The 22,573-nt window shown below is 35.9% G+C and overlaps 1 protein-coding gene across 1 annotated transcript; it reads left to right on the plus strand.

The window, feature by feature from the left end:
- The first annotated feature begins 1,101 nt into the window (after positions 1–1,101).
- On the plus strand, positions 1,102–21,672 carry LOC137394819 (monocarboxylate transporter 12-like). The gene is made up of 11 exons (XM_068081587.1): positions 1,102–1,216; positions 2,493–2,576; positions 6,724–6,936; positions 8,587–8,730; positions 10,809–10,991; positions 11,524–11,641; positions 12,045–12,249; positions 12,979–13,204; positions 15,049–15,228; positions 16,322–16,447; positions 21,411–21,672. Exons 2-11 carry the CDS (start codon positions 2,513–2,515, stop codon positions 21,533–21,535), a joined length of 1,584 nt encoding a protein of 527 aa, XP_067937688.1. The 5' UTR covers positions 1,102–1,216; positions 2,493–2,512; the 3' UTR covers positions 21,536–21,672.
- Positions 21,673–22,573: the final 901 nt, after the last annotated feature.

Below are 22,573 nucleotides of genomic sequence, written 5' to 3' on the forward strand. Positions count from 1 at the left end.
ATATTTAAGAAAAAGAGTAAGTCTATTTCTACTTTGATAACTCTTTCTGTTCTTTTTGCTTTCATGGCCTTCCTTAGTATTGAGGGTTTGCAGTCTTCAACCAAGTGAACTCTCCCTCTCTCTCATCTCTCTCTCCCTCTCTCTCCCTCCCTCCCTCCCTCCTCCCTCCCTCCCTCCCTCCCTCCCTCCTCCCTCCCTCCATCTCTCCCTCCCTCTCTCCCTCTCTCCCTCTCTCTCTCTCTCTCCCACTCTCGCCCTCTCTCTCCCTCTCTCTCCCTCTCTCTCCCTCTCTCTCCCTCTCTCTCCCTCTCTCTCCCTCTCTCTCTCTCCCTCTCTCTCCCCCTCTCTCCCTCTCTCTCCCTCTCTCCCTCTCTCTCTCCCTCTCTCTCTCCCTCTCTCTCTTCCTCTCTCTCTTTCCCTCTCTCTCCCTCTCTCCTCATCTCTCTCTCTCTCCCTCTCTCTCCCTCTTTCTCATCTCTCTCCCTTTCCCTCTCCCTCTCTCCCACTCTCTATCTCCCTCTCTCTCCCTCTCTCTCTCCCTCTCTCTCCCTCTCTCTCTCCCTCTCCCTCTTCCTCCCTCTCTCACACTCATTTTATCTCCCTTTCTCTCTGTCTCATTTTCATCATATTACCTATTGTTCCAAAACAGGCAGCATACTTCTTGTGAGTGTAGCTTCTACAACAAGCAAAACTCTAGTCATAATTTTTAACTATCTTTTATCTACATCAATAATTTCCACCTTGCTATTGTGTCTGTCTGTTAGTCCTGTAAACGCTATGCAATTCGCCATTTTTTAGACGATCTCATCCAAACTTCACCCGCATATGCTTTGTGTGCTAAAATAAAACAACAGTAAACAAAGAGTGCCATACTTTGACTATTGATCTACATGTAGATAAAACTCAAAATATATGTATTTACGAATGCTCAAGCTAGAAAACATGTTTACCAACATACAAACCTTAAACCAGCCAAGTCATGTAGAAATGCTACAACATAATTTGTTACTTTATGAAGCGAGAAACTTCTATTAATGAGTTATGCTCATTCGAGTTATGGTGTGCTGCTCTTCTGCGTGCGCAAGGTTAGTGTGGTATAGAGTAAACACTAACCTAGGGCATTGGCTTTGACCTGCTCCTCAAAGTTACAAGCACTTGCTAGATGTGTCAAAGGGTGTTGAAAGCTTTTTTGATCAGAAATTACGAGCGTGACAGAGTGAGTGACATTGCCAAGGCTTTCTAGCACAAAATCAGTTTACAGTTTATTTATCAGTTTATTATGTCTATTTAAGCACTTGGAGCAGTATATTGTTATAACTGGGCTTTTTATGACAACACAATTACACATATCTTGAGGTTTGCTGTATCAGTGTTTGCTATAAAAACATTAATATCTATGTACATGTTGAATTTATGTGTTTTGAGGCTTGTTAAAACTGCTTGCTATAACAACAAGAATATCTATATGTCTTGCGGCTTGCTATAGCTATGCTTGCTACGGCAACAAGGATATCTTCATGTATGTATGTGTCGTAAGGTTTGCTATAACAGTAATTGCTATAAAAACAAAATTATCTATGTGTCTTGAGGCTTGCTATATCAGTGCTTGCTATGACAACATGTATATTTATGCATGTCTTGAGCAAAGTTCAAAAACTAAAGGAAATTTGAGACCGAACTTTTAACAAGTTGCATAACCATAAATAACGTCTGACTCTCATCTGTAACCGCAAGCTCAGACGGCTCAGATAATGATCAGACTATAAAATATTCAATAGAATGTAACGAGTTCTGCCCTAGTTCATATTAGTGAAAGTACCGAGTCTACTAAATGCCCAGATAACCCCATGTATACCAACCATGAGAGTATTAAAAAGTACAGCACATCTAAAAAAGGCTATAGTGATTGTAAACTAAACTGGCAGACAATCAGTGATTGATTGAATTTTCACCGTATCATGTCAAAAGGAAGCAAATCTACTCAAGTTTCTTATAACAAAGATGTGTATGTTGATATTAATAACTTCTACACACTGCTGGTGCATCTTTCGTGCATAGATGCACCTGCTCTAGCCTGTCACCTGTTGATTTTCAATGGTTTAAGACAAACAGCTTTCTATTCTCTAACAGTTGAATTTTTAAGCCCATATGCAAGGGTCCTTCTCTAAATTATGTTCATCTGTTGTCACTATGCAACGTCGACGTGAAATGATTTAAAAAAAAATTACGTTTGCACTTACGATCAGACACTTGCGCGGCGCCATAATATAACTGGGCCACTAACTGTATAATTGTGCAGAATTTTAAAATTACTAAGGGTGTTCTCCTTTTTCTCGTTAACTTCCTTAGTTCAATCATGCCGCTACCGAGCTGATGAAAGTAACTTAAAACACTCCATTGTAAGTAGAATTAGTTTAAGCTTTAAAAAGTTGCAGCTTTGAATAATTAAGTCTGATGAGAGTGACGAGCCAACATCAATTGTCTTTTCACAGAAAAAGAATCAAGTGATCGGATGTCATCATCCTTCAACGGAGAAGACATACTTGAAGCAACACCAAACAATATATCATGCCAAGGTAGATGCTTATATTTAACATGGTGACATGGTGGTTGGTAGCTCACGGCATTTACCCTGCAGTGTTTGGGAAGGTTTGAAGGATGAGTCATGGCAGGTCGTCAATGCGATATGCAACAGGCTATGAATTGTATATCTGGTGGCCGCAAATTCTGATGGAATGTTTCTTAGCGATACATAAAAATGTGAGCATTGTTGCTGGAGCTCTGTTAATAAGTCGATTAAACTGTCTACAGTTTTAGACAGCAAAAACTAATAGAATTGTTGAAATAGAGACAGCCTCTATTAAAATAATGCATCGAAAATATAGGAGTTTGTTGTCTAAGTGAACACGAGAAGCATCGGAAAGAATAAGGACCTCTTTTAGAAAAGAACTCCTTTAGATAAGAACTTAGTGTTGTCTACCTGCTTATCTACAAAGCAGAAGCTATGAGGAAGTCTCAATAGTTTCCTTATATAAGGAGCCTATAAAATGTCTTCATAAAAAACAAAGTAAAAAATAGACACTCACAAGCGATGTATTGTTTATACAAGCAATACTATCTACATCCTTGCGGTGAATTAGCAGGCGTAGAGTCTCTGTAATAACATAGCAATGAGGAAATGAATCAAGGCGTAAACATTGCACCTGACGTGTAAGGATCGCATAAAAAAGCTATTAAATATGATGCTGACTAAGGGTGACTTGAACTAGGCCTTGACCTTGATGGCCAATATCTATACTAGGCTGTGGGCCAAGCTGATGAAAGGGCTTTAGAATTGAAGTTCTGTTGGCACCCCTTTCAGTGTGCCTTTTTGAAGTGGTTTAGACTAATTTGGGTGAAAACATTTCATAAATGGAAAGTTGCTGCAGATGCCATTACTACCTCTTGGATAAACCTGACAAAAATCACGTTTCGTGATTTATCTCCCCTGTCAATATAATTTCTTCAGCAAAGACAACTGAAAACAGAAGATTTAAAATTTTTTCTTATGATTATTTTGCAGTGAATTAGAACAAGTCATTGGTCAAGTCAAAATTCACCTACCTTTAAACATTTCATATATTATGAATATTACATATAATTATATGTACATGTGTATATATACTAAATGAAAACCCAACTTTGCACGGGTAATACAAAAAGTTTAAGCACAAAAATTTATTTTTAATTAGCGAAGTTTCTTTACCCAATGAATTTGAGTAGCTTAAGCTTAACTTTACCATAACAAAAGCTGTGTCTACTCCCCGAAGCTAGTGTTAGGAAAAAAGACTGTGTCCTGATCTCTTATGCAACCATGATTTTCAAGCCTGCCAGCTGAAGCGTGAATTGTGCTATTTTCACCAATCCGCATTAAAAATTAGCAGGTATAATAATTGTGATGTGTACAGTTATTTCATAGTTTCGCGAGTTGGGTGTGTAGTGTAATAGATGTAGTGTCTGAAGAATTGGAGGCTGTAAGTTCAAATCCAGTGCTAAGCAGATTTTTAATTCTAATACCTTCATCGCTATAACCAAACACACAAATCACAGACAGACAAATAATAAACAAAAACAGAAATTTATTCATATAGATATAAGATATATACTTGTATATACATGTACTAGCCCTGTCACCCGGCGTTGCCCGTGTAATAGAAGAGTATTTGGACAGAAAATTGATTTGTATTTATCATATAACAACATTTGCCATTCTAACTTTCAAACTACATATCGTGAGAAAAGCTTTTTGTCTTATAAACAATGAGAAGTAGTGAGAGTTTTGCTATTAGGGCCATTAGGCAGTGTAATAATGTCAGCGAACCGCTCGTGGCGTTATGCTATGACCCGCGTCATACGTAAAGCAGTTAGGTATAGCTCTGATATCATGCCTTATATTGGTTAGCCAGCAAATTTGACTTCCATAGTCCAGTGGGCTAGACGTAAGACCTGTGAATGGCTTGGTGCGAGATCGAATCTTCGTCAATACGTAATATTTATTTCAAGATCTAAAGCCGGATTTCCAACGAACACACGGACTTGGAGAAATATATATATATAGATATACCTGATATATATTGCTGTAGCCTGTCAGCTGTTGATTTCGATGCATGTATATATATGCTTTGAAATCAACAGAATATGCTTTGAAAGCCTATACATATGTAGATATGTATGTGCTTTCCTTTTTCACTCTAGCTTTGGTACTGTTCTTCACCGCTATGTACATGTTTCCCCTAGCTAAACATCTCCCTCCTCAAGTGATACTGACGCATGTCCTAACTATAATATACCAATTGAGGGCAATAACTAAGCTGATAGGAGTAATATAGCCTGAACAGTATATAAATGAGGGAAATAATGAGAAGAAAAGTTGGCTTGCATAAGTTTGGCGAAGCTAACGTTCCACCACTAGATCTGTTGGTATCAGTTGGTTTGAAGCACTTCACTCAAGGATAAAGTGTCTCGAGATAACCTGATTAGGATATAATTGAGTCAGCAATTGTAGACCTAAACAATAAAAATTAAGTTTTGATGGGAGAATCAACTAAGGTTTTGTCAGATAAAACTGATTTCAAAGTTCTTTTTAATTTCTTGCAGAAGTCGATTCACGCATTTTCTTACCTATGTACAAATGTACTTACCTATGTACATATGTACTTACTTATGTACATATGTATACTGAGCTTTTACAGCCATAAAGTCGGTCTAAATTAGCATAACGAGCTCTCTCTCTTGCACTCAATGCATCCATGTGTTAACAAAAAACTAAATTACAAAACAGGAGATCATGATTGTGGTTATAGAAGGCTTTAGCCCAAAGCTATCCAGTTGAACTTGGACAGCTCCATTTGGTAGAATACCACCCAGTTGAATTGGACATCTCCATTTGGTAGAATACCACCAGTTGAAATGGACATCTCCATTTGGTAGAATACAACCAGTTGACTTGGACAGCTCTATTTAGTAGAATACCACCAGCTGACTTGGACAGCTCTATTTGGTAGAATACCACCAGTTGAATTGGACATCTCCATTTGGTAGAATATCACCAGTTGAATTGGACATCTCCATTTGGTAGAATACCACCAGCTGACTTGGACAGCTCCATTTGGTAGAATACCACCAGTTGAATTGAACAGCTCTATTTGGTAGAATACCACCAGTTGAATTGGACATCTCCATTTGGTAGAATATCACCAGTTGAATTGGACATCTCCATTTGGTAGAATACCACCAGCTGACTTGGACAGCTCCATTTGGTAGAATACCACTAGTTGAATTGGACATCTCCATTTGGTAGAATACCACCGAGTTGAATTGAACAGCTCCATTTGGTAGATAAAATATATAAATTTAAATAAATCCCATCAATAAATCTAACTGAATGAGCAGAGACAAAACCACTAATTCGTGGCACCATTGTTGTCATAAATAAATACTTTACTTTGTAGGAGTTACTGGTTACTACAGCCATTATTTACACAGCTGCAGGTGACATTAACTACTATGAGCCGTATTACTAGCTGTATTGGATATGTAGAGAATGTCCATTTCAAAGTGGGCCCCTCACATTACTGAACGGTCTTGGGTTCTCTTTATTCTTCTATTTTATTGGTGGTAAGAATATTGCTCAGCACAAAACCATTATTAGTCAATTTAAAAATATTCAACCTATTTTTATTACAGCTCTTGTACAATTATGTATGGAAATAACATGAAGTTTGCAATTTTTATAAAAAATTTTGTCTTGTATTATTGAAACCAACCAAGTATAGACATCACTAATAACCTTCTTCCATCTGCACCCTAACTATACGAGCTACTATAACATGTATTGCCACTCTGTGTATTCACCCACACCGTAAAAGTCTCTACCCTTTCTATATATGCCTCTGCCTCTACCTCTGTCACCTGTATATAGTAACTGTGCCTGCCTAAACCATCACTTTTTACAAACCATTACATACATATATTTGCATAACGTTTTCACATACTGTTGCAATAAAGTCTTTGTTGGGACCTGATTGTTCAATAATGAATCTATTGGATCAAGCTGGGTTTGAAGATATTGTTTTTCAGGCTGGACATGACCGGGATAGCACTCAAGCATAAAAGACGAGTGCGGAATCATATTGTCTATTAACCGGAATCATATTGTCTATTAGCCGTGATATCTCATTACAGATGAAGATATTAAAACAAGTGAGACAGGCGCTCCTCCTGATGGCGGTTGGGGCTGGGTGGTCACACTCGCGTCATTTATCAATCACTGCATACTCGATGGTATTTTCTATAGCCTTGGACTTTTCCTTATCGAGTACGCTGCCTATTTCCATGTCAGCATAGGATTAACAAGTCTCATCAGCTCTCTGCTTATTGGCTCATCTTATCTAATAGGTATGTTTATCTGTGATATACACATTGGACAGTGACTGGCTGTGTGCCTACGGGCTCACTAGCATAGGTCATGAAACTCATGCTAACTTCGCAGTTTTATATTCTACATGCAAAAGCAGATACAATACAACTTTTAGTATTTAGCTACCAAAACATACAACGCTACTGGTCAAGTAGAGTTCCTACAGTAGACGCTTTTACAATGTAAATAATTATGTTTTGATGGTTAACAATTATAAAAGATAAAGTTATAAGGATTTTGCGCTATATGAACAGTAAAATACATATAAACTTCCAAATATGTTCTAAGATCTTTCCAAACCCACTCCTTTGGCCCTTGAACAAACTGAGTTCAATTATTTAATTTAATGGCTGTATAATAACTGTATTATTATTGGTTTGTATCAACAAATCTTTTTCTTTATGCTCATAAATTTCACTCGATTTATAGTCCATGATTACGGTGATCAGTATAAGGATTACAAAAACCTTAAATGCCAATATCGATTTTTCAAACAGCGAGGCTTATTCCACGGAAAAAATGATAAAATTTTTTTTTATATGTCTAAAATAAAGTAAAACAGAAATATTTCTCCACTATATGTAGTAAGAGTGGTGTCTGTCTGTCCGTCTATCCGTCGGCAAGGTTTGAGGTTAGAATCAAATATAGTTTTTAACAAGGCTACGGCTCGGCTCGTGACATTCAGCCCCAATTCATCACTTTTAAGTATTTCTGAATACTTATGCAGTTACTTATTCTCTGTCCTTTATCGACACACCTAATGATCTCTCACGGTGAACTAGACTACCAGGGTACCGATATACAAGTTGAGATAAATATACACATCGTTTTCGTTAATAAGTGCGGCAAGTGATAAAGCCATATTTTAAAGGTTAACTACGAGATACTTGTTATTCAAATCAAAATGGAGAGCTTTCACCAGCTTCACGAAATACGTTATATGGAATTTTTTATGTAGTATGATAAAAACTTTATATAAATTCTTTGCATTTTGTGGAACTTATGTTATAGGTTTGCAGTATAGGAGCTTCTTCTGGATTACACTATTACCTAGTTACTTTTTTACACTTACGCTCTACGGGTAGTCAATTGGCTGCAATAACTGCTCTAAAGTAAAAGTAAAAGAGAAAAAACTGAAGTATGGAAAAGTAAAAGCTGAGCTGGAAAAATACCGTAGAATGTGTTTAATGCTTGCTAAGCAGCTTGGGTTGTGCAATTAATAGCAAAATATTATGACAAATGTAAGTGCTATACGAAAATGTCTTTACAGGTTTTTTAAACTGCTGTGAGGAACCAATCCAATTGTGACTATTGCTGATGTTTACGTTATTAATAAGCTATGTATGACTATTTGAGACATCGCTGACTTTTTAAAACAAAATAATAAGATGTTATTGTAATTATTCATCGTCTTTCACTTGATTTAGAATGCTTTTAGCTCTGAACAACTGATTGTTTATACACATTATTATTATTATTATGCATCTATTCAATGAAAGGACTATAAAATACTCAAATGTCTGACAGCGGATAATACAAAGTGAGGTGAACATTTGATTTCCACAAGATGGCAGCCACTGCGAAGTAGACACTTTAGCGCACTTCTAAAATACTCAATGGTTTTGTAGGGCTGATCGGTGCACCACTCATCAAGATATACGGCTGCAGAAACACAGGATTAGCAGCTTCATTGATTGGCTCTCTATCCATTGCCTTGAGCTCATTGGCTCCAAATCTGCATTTTTTGAGCATCATGCTAGGCTTTGTAGGAGGTTTGTTCTTTGATTAAATATCATCAATTTTAATTTTCCATATCACTCCAGCTTAGCAGTTAATACATTTCTGTATCTGGTAGCAGCATTTTTCATAATATTCTCAAGATGATACCGTAAACGCCCACCACATTATAGGAAATAATAGTTTCAGTAAACAAACAGGGTAGTATTGCACTTTCATCAACAGCTATTTTTAGGAGATGAACAGTATGTGTAGAAACTAAAATAGGAATAATGATAGTGATAATAATGGAAAAGAAATAATTTGGAATCTGTCTACATTTTGGCTGTCAATGTGATTTGGCGCAATCATACAGCATCTATTGTTAGCTTTTGGAGTATATGGATAAAACAGCCTTTTGTCCATTACAGCACTTAAGAAGTTAGTAACAGAGGGTGACTAAACACACGATTTTTGATGCATTTTGGGCAGAGAGCTGTTCGGTTATAACGTTAAAGCCATCACCTTTACATTTTGTGAACTGCTGGCATAGGTACAGCTGAACATCATGATTCTACTAAACACAGCATAAAAACTTTCCAACTATAAAACAGATCAAATGAGATTCCTTAGCCAAAAAATCTATAAAAGGTTACAAAAGGAACTCTAATGGCAACATCTGGCAAAACGTACCGCATTTTTTGTCTATTATTGCAAATCACTTTACCTTACTAAAATGAAAATACATATAGCTACTATGTTAGCAAGGTCTATCAAACCGACCTCATTGTTTAAAATAATTACTATTAAGTCCTTCAGTTATTCTACTTTATAAATTATTTTAATAGCATTGAATACATGTTTGTAAGAAATTTGAAATTATACACATTGTACTATTTGTTATTGTCATTATTTATTGCCCAGCATATGATTTGTATTTTTCATTGCTGCCAGATATAGTATGGCAAGTTAGTCATAGTTTCCAAAACAAACTGTTTTGAAAGTTCGCTAATTCGTTATTAAGCTAACATTGTTTTGCTAACAAATTTCTGAATATCTATTTGCAAATTAGTTAAAAAAACATTGTTAAAAACATCATATAAACAAGGTTGTAGAGAACATTTCCAAAATAATTATTTTTAGATTTTTATGACTAACGAACTTAAAAGTATTGTAGGATTTTTGAATCTGTCTCAAAGTAATGACTTTTTAAATAGAATTAAGTTGTCAAAAGAACTCTAACAGCCACCAGCCAATAAACTACAGATAATATAAATTAATCCATTATTAAGTTTTCTATATAGCTAAACAACCAGAAATCAATAAATTTGCAAGCGCTGACTGCTGGAGAAACAAAATATAAGCATGCAGAATATTAACTATTAACTAAAAACTATTAAATATTAACATATTATGCCATAATTCTGTGTCATATCTATGATTTGCCACAAATAATATTTCAAGATAAAAACATACAGCTCAGCATGCCTGTTGATTACCGCATGCAACAACTGTGAATGCAGCAAAACATTACCTCTAGATTTTGTATTTGGGCAGCTTTGAAATACAGACTAAAACTATATTAGAACAAGGTAACACACACACACACACACATGCTCTGTTAAAACTATTTTAAAAAGACCAGCGAAAAATGCCCAATACAACCAGCTATCATAACAAATCAAAACTAATTACTACTGATGAGTATAACGTATCAAAAACTAGTGTTTGAAGCGACTAACATGCCATCGAGAATTATTGATTTTATAGTAAATGATTCAGCATCAATTGACAATTTATCTGTTAATTTTAATGATGGTAGCAATTAGTGTCCCATACTGGATAGTACAAACCAATAGTGGTGCAGAGAAATCTGGCAACAAGAAAAGAATTAGATACTTTATTTAGTGAGTAGATATGAAAAAGAACCAATAAAAAGCATCAGACTAGTTAGGAACTTTAATATGATTAATGACTACCAATATGGAAAAGTAAATATTCAAGTCATTACATGTTGCAACTTCTTTTGTTAAAAGAAACAAGATTTTTCTTCACCTTGTTTTACGTTTTGCTAATTTAATCTATAAAATACCCATTAAATAAGCGGAGTATTAATGTCATGTTTTTCACGCAGGCTGTTCATTTGGAGTCATCTACCTGCAGTCTGCCGTAATTGTGGGACAGTATTTTGAGAAGAAAAGGGCAATGGCTACTGGAATGGCCACAAGTGGAGCAGGAATCGGAGTTCTAGGCATTGTTCCTTTAACAAAGCTTTTACTAGACGAATATAGTTGGAAGGGTGCACAACTCTTTATTGGTATTACTCATATAATTATATGTAATTTTAAGAGATAATTTTATATATTTACATGTATTCCTCATTTCATAGAATTCCCTGTTCATGCTTCTGCGATAGTCACTGATATCTAAGTCATAGGAATATCTTTTGTGATCATTGATTGCTGACATCGAAAGACGATTGATAGACGATTGATAGACGATGTTATGTGTTAAAAAAGCAGATTTTATTTGAAATGTTTTTAAGATCAAGTAGTTTTGATGAAGTGGTTGATCGCAGGCCTTACCCTTACTAATCTGAGGCTGTCTCAGCAAACAACCGCTAAAATTCTGAATCCCTTATATTAAAGTCCTTGATTGTTGGGCAACTGAACAATTCTAAGATCTGATCACCTATGGTCATGGTATAAAGTATAATGCTAATAAACCAAATTAATCATTCAATTCTTACATGGTAACTAATATTGAACCCTTTACATGGTTTCACAGTTTTGAAATTGTATTTTACCTTGTGTTTTCAAATAATTAATTGATGGAATATTATTTTGCAGCTGGATTGTTATTGCAATGCTGTATTACCTGTTCCTTGATGACTCCTTTACCCAGACGTTCTGTTGAAGCAAAAGAAGATACTAGTATAGAGACAAACTCTTCCCAAGAACAGCTGAGGTTTATAAAATATATTATAATCTAATTAGCTGAAATATCCCATCAACACAGCTAATTTGTTTTTCACACGAGATTGAAATATAAAAAATATTTTTTTCATTCTGAACAGATGATTAAATGTTTTAGTTACAAAGGTTATGTCCTGATCTTGTTGCGATAAGGATAAGTTTTTTGAGAGGTTTTGCTCCAACTAATGAAGATCAAGTTATCCTCAAATGTTGTGTTCTTGTTTAGTACCACTAAATCAAATAGTGCAAAATCTCAATCTCAAGCAATGGTAGGAAGACGGAGACAACAGCGCGCTCTACTAAGTAATGTACATTCCCTATGATCTTAGTCTTTATCTTTAGTCACTTGTATCCTGGGAGTGGGAAGGTCAGCTAGTCAAGTAAACGTGTTGTAGTGGCAGCATTGATGGAAGCAGACTCATATACGACAGCAAAAGATCCTTTGATAAAAATAGCAACTTTGTATCTGAGCAAGAGCTGGTCACTCCAGTTGGGATGAGCAACATATTCATCAGCGGCTCCGCGTGTAGTGTGCTCCAGGGCAACTCTTGTCTACCTTCCAACTTTAGTAGTCAATCAAACACTGCGACTTATTTTCAGGTAATAAACTTGTTTCTTTTTGTAACTCATTTATGTTTGCTCAGTTTCTCAAAGTGGTTTACTTGATCAGACTTGAGAAGAGTTTTTGCATTGGCAACTGCGATACTACATAGAAAGTTATTGATGTAACTATCTTTTTTACCTTTTCCCTTTCATCAGGAAATTGTTGGTTTTTTTAAATTGGTGAATGAAAGCACTTTTATAACATCTACATGTACATGTTTTGGGGAGCATATAATTTTCTTGTGTGGTACTTTTCATGCTAGACTATTACCAGATAACTTTAATGTGCTGGTGAGTTGCTGCTTATGTAAGTTATCCTTGAATGCTTCAACCAATGATGAGCAAGCCTTTAAAAAAACATCTGCAGTCAATAAAAATTTTCATGACTTGACCTACTATTTGCATAGTTTAGCTAATTTGGTTGTTGTAAGCAATTGCACTGATATATTTATCAATGTAATAGTATATCAATTTTGGCATTCATAAAATTTTAACTGCAATAGAAAGCCAAAAACTAGGAAAGAACGGATAAAAAGCAACCTTACTAAGAAAATATAATATTTCAACTGCCTTGGAAAATATGTTTAGTAGACATTTGCTAACAAACTCTTCATAACCACATAAAGTCATGCTAATTTTTTGAAAGCTTTGAAGATGATATCTTAGCAAACTCGTACTTTCAATATTGTTGACAGACTTAGACCTTGTTATCTAATTATCCTGTAGAAGGATGAAAAAGAACGCCAGACAAACTGTCTACCAAAACCCGTCGCTGATGTAATAGAAGACCTCATGGATTGGAGTGTGTTAAAGTGCCCAGGAATATTGATGTTGGGAGTTGCAAACGTGTTTGTAATATTTGGGCATTTTGTGCCTATTATATTTATAGTACCAAAAGCGATTGAGATGGGGATTTCCCTAGCCGATGGCGCATTCATCCTCAGCCTCATGGGTATGAACAGGTTTGCTACATTTTGTTGCAGGTCATCAAATAGTAACTGCTTATTCTAACTCGGAATGTATAGTCAGAACTAAAAATAATAATACAAATTAGTGCATAACTAAAGGGTATAAATAATACACTAATATCAGTTTAAAAAAGGAAAAGTAACACAGATGAAAAGTGGAATATTGGCTCACTATTGAGTTTAATCTTTAATAGCCTGAAAAATTTTAGTTGTTACACCGGGAGTTGCCTCACCCCAATCTCAAATGACAAGATTCAATTTCAATCTGGTGTATTATTCTGCGAATTGAATTACTTACTGAAAAACGAAATTGAAGGAAAGTTCATTAACAAATATTTATATATTCATACTCATGAGTCTTAGCATATACTAGCTGTGCTACCCGAGTGATAAAAAATTCTAGACAGAAAATTGATTTGTATTTAACATATAACAACATTTACCATTCTAACTTTCAAACTACATATCATGAGAGAAGTGTTTTGTGTAGTTGGAATAAATTAAGAGAAAGATGAAAACAACTGTAAGGGTTTTAGAACTTTGTCAAACAACTGTAACTTCCAAGCTATTACCATGGCGCATTGCCAATGGAAAATTGCAGTAAGCTGCTAGGCTTCTAATGACAGTACTCCATGACATTGCGTCAGCATTGTTGTCCAGCTGCTGTTATTCTAATAATAGCTATAGTCGGAATGCAGACAGACAAACGACACACAGACATACTTTGAGAAATATATATATATAGATGCTGGCTGGTAAGCACGAATATGTTTGTATAAACGTGTATAAGCAATATAAATATACATGTACATTGCTCAGTGACTTATTAGCAATTTAGTTGTAATGACTGCAATACTTCTGTCACATTTTCTCGTTATGGTAGTTTAAACCAACAAGTACGGCAAAACAATGCTAGAAAATCAAAATCTTGCTAGCGTCTAGACAGTATTGAGTTCATTTGGGAAGTTAGATTCTCCGCCTTTTCGATAAAATCTAATTACAGAATCTGTATTGAAAAACATTCAAACCAGCTGATTACAACGTTAAATAATTCAGTTGTTTTTACAAGTGGGACTCTGAGGTAGACATCGCTTACTTAAATGCGTAGATGTACATATGAGTATCGTAACACGAAAACTAGAACTCCAGACGAAGTGAATGACTAAGTGATGTCATATGAATTACAGGCAAATACAAGCTTTACATTCATTATCTGGCTGAACTTTATGAAACTCATTGAAATGTCTTTTAACCGTTTTATCAATAACGCAAAAGAGATTCTTACATATACTCCACCTGTTCTGTTTACCTCAGACTCATAGTCATCCATTTGACCTATGAACTTTTCCTTTTTATATGGCACTCAATTCCATACATATATTAAATGGCTTGGATGATTTTTCTAAGAATTTTAGTTTTTCAATCAGGTTTACCCAATTAAATGAAGATGATCACGGTACTCGCGCAATAAACTTTTATAATGTTGCTTCTTATGTGTTCTACTATTTATATTAAAACTTTTTTGTATCATGCTGAAACAATAAAGATTTAAAATTTTTTTTTATAATCACAAGTGTTATTATTGTATTCTCTATTTTTAACAATACATCTAGAAAACTTCAAAGAATGAACTGTTTTGTTCAAAGATTTGCACCTGAATTGAGATGGTTTATCTTGCAAATACCATTGACAAATACGAAATATCTTTACAGCTTGTGAAACTCCTTCTTGTTTGATTTTGCGATTTACATGTATGGGCTTAACAGTAGATCTATGATTGGGCTGCCCTACCAATGCTAACACACAAGTTATATTGTGTTAACAACAGGTATTCTCAACACAGCTGGACGACTACTACTCAGCCTTCTAGCAAATATACCAGGAGTTTCGGTCCTCCTCGTCAATAATGTTGCCATCACTTTGGCTGGAGTCTCAGTCATCACTCTTCCTTTCTGCACTGATTTCTTGAGCATGACAGTTGTAGTCTGCTCATACGCATTCTTAATAGGTAAGCCTTTATTTGAACGAAGCTATTTGTACATGGAGTCAATTGGAAGCACAGGTTTTATCATGTTACTAAAGACCTACTAAATAGCTAAACTGAACATGGGTAAGATTGAATTGTTTATTGAGGCTAAGTTGTTAGTTGAATTGTTAAAAATCATCACTCACCTCACACCTGATTTGATGTACTAGATTCTGACCATGTTAGTGCGTGAAGGTGAGGTTATGTCTATGAGTTGATCATTATATCTATGTTTAAAAAACTTGACATAAAATAGATTTTTAGTACTTTTTCACATGTAATCCTTTACAACGCTTTTATAAAATTTAAATTTCTATACAAGTATACAGTTATAATTCTTAAGACTCTTGACAAATTTCAAAAAAAGATTAAAATACTTTAAAGTTTTGGTTGTGAGAAGAATAAATAGGCTAATTGTAGCGTAAGGTATTTTCGTGTAAGGAAGACTTCTCTGACTTCATGGTTATCGGTACACAATCGTCAAAAATCACTGATAAAAATAAATGCTGAATACATCAATCGACAGAGTAAAGACGTACAAAACTACTCACTTTAACAATAAGTTAATAAGAATTATAACAATAACAGGAGAGGAACTTGAATAGGCCTAATAAATATTATGCCTGATGAACCATAAGTAAGAACTTACGAAGTGGAATTTAGCAACTTTATTCAGATTAACATAACCAAATTTGAAATATCAACACTTATGAAAGTATGACAATTCTTTACTTCTTACTAGACTGGTTCTGTTGATCAATTAGAAAAGTGCATGCAGCTAGATTTTTAATTCTAACAACTCACACCTTGCTTTTCGTACTGTAACAATCTAAAAAATTCTGTCCAATTACATCAGGATTTGCCTTGATAGATGGTTGTTGAGACCATCCTTTCAAAAACGTATTGAATCATCTAAACATTGAGAGGGGAATACAAGTTTTGGAAACACAAAATGATTTGACAGCCCTTGTCTAAAACAAAAGTTTCAACAAACTTAATGATGTTGAACTGTGATTTATCACTTTAAAAGTGATAGAACTATAGGCGTAAATCTGGATTCCATGTACTTTTGTAGCATCATATAGCTGTCTCTTTACTGTGATAATATGCAACCTCGTCGGCTTAGAGAAACTGACGAATGTTCTCAGCTTCCTAAATTTATTAAAAGGTGTAACAGCAATAGTGGGACCTCCATTACTAGGTAAGCAAAAGTTTTATATTTATACTAGTTACTACTTGCTAGCAAGCTAAGAGCTGGTCTGTGTTATAGCCCTCTAGAGATACTGTACACGCTCCTCCAACATAAACCTTCTTTATTGTAAATTCCACTTAACGTGAAAAATCTATGAAAAGTTTTAACTTTACATTTTTTGGTTTTAATTTCCATATAATGTAAAGTGAGAAATCGGCTAAAGTTCTCAAATTCGATTTGAATAATAGATATCTAGTAGTTGGCCTTGAAAAATTGATTCATCTCTCGTTGTACTTGGGAGAGGAAACGATGCACAGGGTTATCACTATTATATATACAGTACTAGGACAATGCCAGTCTAGTGCGTCGTGAGAGAACATCAGGTGTGCCGATAAAGTGCAGAGAATAAGTAGCTGCACAATTATTCAGAAATACTTAAAAACGGTCGATTGATTTAGAGTGTCAGTCTACCAAACTGAATGTCACGGGTTTAAGTCTCGTCATTAGCTGTCTTTTATCTTAACCTTTAACCCTGGCGTCGGATAGACCATGGAGAAACTGATTTTTATTTTAGTAAAGATATATTTTTGTTTACTTTGTTTTAGACAGTAAATATTTTGTATTATTTTTTTTTGTAGAATAGACTTTGCTGTCTAAAACAAAAGAAGAAAAAATTGATGTAAATTGACATTGAAAGTGTGTGCTCACCTCAACTTGTTGCAAAATTACAATAATCATTGACCCTAAACCAAGTGAAAGCGATATAGAAGAAGAGAAAAGTGGTAGATACAAACCAATAATACTAGTTACTGCACAATCAGTAAATTTAATAGTTATGTCTAGTTTCTTCCTTTTTGAGTGGCCAAAACGGTGAGTTTGAGAAGATCTTAGAACAGATTAGGCAATTTACATGTATTTTACTGTTCAAATAAAGCTAAATTCTTACTACATAAACATTCGCAGAACTGGTTATTCATGCTGTAGGAGCGTTTACTGTATTGATGATATACTTCTATACGCAGCAGTTGATTAACATTAACGAAATGAAATGTAGCGTTTAGTAATGTTTGTGCCTTTCACTTCTGTTTAAAGCTTTTCATCTCAAGTCTGCTTAATGCACTGTATGGTAAAAATGCCGAAGAAAATTAAACAATATTTTTCCAGTTTGTTTCTGTGCTATATGCAAAGAAAAACAGATTTAATTTTTGGTTTTCTGTCTATCAGCAGCAGGTCAATAGGTTCAGTAGGTCTGTATTGGTTACCAAATGACACAGCTCTACATATAAGCCAAAAGGTCAAACAACTGGGTTTTCATTTTTTTCGATATATTAATTATGGCATCTTGCAGCATTTCTGCCATCACATCTCTAATCCCTAGAATTATAGCCGATGAACTGAGGTAGCTGAATCTAGTGATCTGGTAGCTGAATGATTTAGTCATCTCTAATAAACAATTGACACTATAATAACTGAATTACTGTTAAGCTACCAATTCACCGATAATTACAGGCATTTCATTGCAAAACTACCATTGCTCCAATATTTCTATCATACATATTCTATATACATGATAGAAATATTATATCTAAATAATTTATATATATATTTCTCAAAGTTTTTTGTCGTTGTTTATGTCTAGCTATAGCTATTAAAATCTAGGACTAAAAAATCCGTAAAGCAAAAACTCCTGTTTGCCAGTCCAACTGCCTTACCAGCTCAGCCACGCGAGCTTGATAGGTAAATTGTTAGGCAATATATGTCGCTATATAGGAACAAATACTCTAACGCTTTTGCTCACGACGAAGTGATAGCTTAATGTCACGAAGAGGGGTAGCTCTTATTAGTATTTACTCAAATTATCCATTGACAATGTGCCAGGCTAATAGCAAGTGGCAAGCAACCCTCATTACCTCTCATTGTTTATAAGCTGATTTTTAATACTCGAACAACGCCGGGTAGCACAGCTAGTATACCGCTCTACAATTATGACGTCTGAGGCCTTTCTGTCTTAAGCCTGGTTCCCATATCGATTGCGAGACTCTGGCGGTAACTTACGCAGCAAAACGCTTGCGACGCTAGGCGGCAACTGTTCACATATAAGCTGCATCGCTAAACATAATCGCGTAATCAAATAAAATGTTCGCGCGCCATGCCGTTTCGATAATGGTGACCTTCACCTGTACAGCGCATTTCGGGATAGGGTTGCCTGCGGCCTATCGTGAAATTTGAACAGCGCTAAACTATTGCATTGCCGCCGGACACTACCGGCGGTCCCCGGCGCGTAGGTTCACATTTAACTGCTAATAGCCTTCGGTGCTGTCGCCGGTGCTTTGCGATGTATATGGGAACTAGGCTTTAGCAATTAAAGAGATTAGACAGAGCGTACATAGAGGTGCTGCGATAGAGTACAGAGCGTACATAGAGGTGCTGCGATAGAGATACAGAGTGTACATAGAGGTGCTGCGATAGAGATATAGAGCGTACATAGAGGTGCTGCGATAGAGTACAGAGCGTACATAGAGGTGCTGCGATAGAGATACAGAGCGTACATAGAGGTGCTGCGATAGAGTACAGAGCGTACATAGAGGTGCTGCGATAGAGATACAGAGCGTACATAGAGGTGCTGCGATAGAGTACAGAGCGTACATAGAGGTGCTGCGATAGAGTACAGAGCGTACATAGAGGTGCTGCGATAGAGTACAGAGCGTACATAGAGGTGCTGCGATAGAGTACAGAGCGTACATAGAGGTGCTGCGATAGAGTACAGAGCGTACATAAAGGTGCTGAGATAGAGTACAGAGCATACATAGAGGTGCTGCGATAGAGTACAGAGCGTACATAGAGGTGCTGCGATAGAGTACAGAGCGTACATAGAGGTGTTGCGATAGAGTACAGAGCGTACGTAGAGGTGCTGCGATAGAGTACAGAACGTACATAGAGGTGCTGCGATAGAGTACAGAGCGTACATAGAGGTGCTGCGATAGAGTACAGAGCGTACATAGAGGTGCTGCGATAGAGATATAGAGCGTACATAGAGGTGCTGCGATAGAGATACAGAGCGTACATAGAGGTGCTGCGATAGAGTACAGAGCGTACATAGAGGTGCTGCGATAGAGATGCAGAGCGTACATAGAGGTGCTGCGATAGAGATACAGAGCGTACATAGAGGTGCTGCGATAGAGTACAGAGCGTACATAGAGGTGCTGCGATAGAGTACAGAGCGTACATAGAGGTGCTGCGATAGAGATACAGAGCGTACATAGAGGTGCTGCGATAGAGTACAGAGCGTACATAGAGGTGCTGCGATAGAGATACAGAGCGTACATAGAGGTGCTGCGATAGAGTACAGAGCGTACATAGAGGTGCTGCGATAGAGATACAAATCTAATCTACTTTAAACTATGTGAGTTTAAGATCATCAAAAGTTGTTTTTATGAATTTTTTTACATTGATATTTTTTACATTATATTTGCAATTATCATACCAGTTACTCCGCTCTTGCTAGTTTCAAGCTTTTGTTTCTTTCCCATGACTTTGACCATTTCTCTTACATTGTACGATAACAACTATATGGCTGTTGAGATTTTAAGCAATATAGACCTGCTATAGTTGCACTTGCTAAATTGATATTTGTAGTTTTATTGCTAAAAAGTCATTGTTTTCCACCCTTCTTCATCAACGATGTCACTTACACATGCCTGTTATAGATCTAAGTTTAAAGCCAAAAATGAAATACCTATAAGCACTGTTGAGTACTACTTGAGCGCCTTATAGCCAAGCGGTGCCAAAATGAGCTGTGCGGACATGCTGCAGATTCCCTCATATGTAGAGATAGATATGTATAGGTTTGCTAAAAGTCTATAATGTACATAAAAAGTCATACAAATGATCAAAAATCTAAACTGGAACACCCTACCAGTAAAATTGAGTTGAATCCACTCTTTACTCTCAGTACAGACGAACTGACTCAATTCTATGGTTTCAATAAGCAAAACGGCACGAGTCTAAATTCATCAATGCTTCCCTTTATTTTTATTTATCTATTTATCTATATATATATTTTTCAAAGTATGTCCGTGTGTCGTATGTTTGTCTGCATTGCGGCTATAGCTATTATTAGAATAACTGCAGCTGGACAACAATACTGGCGCAACGGCAGAAGTACTGTCATTAGAAACCTAGCAGCTTACCACAATTTTCCATTGGCAATGTGCCAGGATAATAGCTTAAAAGTTACAGTTGTTTGACAAAGTTTTAAAACCTTTACAGTTGTTTTCATTTTTCTCTTAATTTATTTCAACTACACAAAACACTTCTCTCATGATATGTAGTTTGAAAGTTACAATGGGAAATGTTGTTATATGTTAAATACAAATCAATTTTCTGTCCAGACTTTTTTATTATCCTGGAAACGCCGGGTAGCACAGCTAGTTATTACTATATCTATAATAGTTACTACGTGGAAAAAATCCAAAAGGTGCACGCTGACTCGAAGATGTCAGTGCAGTCTGGTGTTGCTAACAACTCATGCTTCCACGAGACCTCGATATCGCTGCATAGAATTTAATGGTTGACAATAAGTAGCACGCACCAATATAATATGGTTGTAATGTTTTTCTGGGTGCTGGCAATATGCTTAGCTATACTGTTTTGAACATCATGCAAAAAATGTACCAACATCTCATTCAACATGAGATCTCACGCTACACAAATGCCCAAGTTTTAACAGACAGTAGTGGTTGGTTATTTTGTTCGCTAAACTAGTTTACAAACCAATGAGGATCTAATTCAAACATAAGACCTTGTCCTACACATTTGCCATTTTTAAGGTCTTCAACGCATCTGTGGTGGAAAATAGGCAAAATTGTCAACATAAAATAACATAAAAACATAACATAAAATGTAGACATAAATAAATATAGAGAAGCAGCACCACTGATAGCCAAATAACAAACCATTTATTTATTTACAGGAAAACTGTTTGATCTGACAGGAAAGTATGACATGACAATGTATACTGGAGGAGCATTTATCATGCTGAGTGGACTTATGCAGTTCACACTTCACTTACCATATTGCAAGAAGATGAGAAAGTGAAACAGTTGAGAAATGTGCCTACGAAAAATCTTGACGAAAATATATATGTAAGGTTTCGGAAAATAGAAAAAATTGTTACAAGCATATCCAAACAATTTGGCAAAGATAATTTGCATATTGGTTTTGAAATAATGCTGACTATCTAAATGAATAAAACACAATATGCATTAACCATTGCATGACTCCCTCTCGCCTGAACATTTATGTACAGTGAAATACACAGAACTCAACACGAAAAAGAAATAATGCTCAAAAATACGGTAAGACATGGTTTAAAAACATAGTGAGATTGAATACCTATTTCTACCATAGCATATATTGGATATGAATTTTAATAAGCGGCTTTGTAACCAAAAACATATTGCAAAACTAAACATTAGAGTTTTACAAGTGAAAGGCCAGACGGTGAATTGAACCCCTGCCACAGCGGTGAGGGTGCGGATCCTGAATACTAGACCACCTGGGATAGCTGACTATAGCAAATGACACGAGATAATACGCAGCAGAACAATTATCGTAAATGATAACTTCTTAGTAATTGAATGCCGGAATATTTTGACTCTTTTCATCACTATCTCGATGGGATAGTCCTAGCCATGAAAATTAGAAAAGGATAACGCTTAGGCCATGCCTTCTTTAATCGGCTGCGAAATGCTGACTCTGTAAAATTAGCAATGATCAAATATACGAGTAACATAGCACTTCAGGATCCAAAAAATCTCGCAGCAATACAATTGCTTATATACGCGTACCTTAGCGATCACGCTCGTCACCGGGACACCTGAGTTTTCTCTCGCTGTTTCCGTAATGGCTCCACCGATCCGTTACATAAAAAAATGACTAGAGAAAGTTTTGCATCTTGGTCGCCGTCATATACCGATAATTGGAAAATATGTAGTTTCAAAACGCTATGAAATTAGAAGCTTGACCGTTTGCAGCGCATCCTACAGCCTGAAAAAGCTGTTTCCGAATCCGCTTTTCAGTGGCACTGTTCACCGATGCTCGATAAAGATTAGAAGTATAGTGAGAACGTACGTC

This window comes from Watersipora subatra, chromosome 4, assembly GCF_963576615.1.
Source record: "Watersipora subatra chromosome 4, tzWatSuba1.1, whole genome shotgun sequence".
Lineage (NCBI taxonomy): Eukaryota > Metazoa > Bryozoa > Gymnolaemata > Cheilostomatida > Watersiporidae > Watersipora > Watersipora subatra.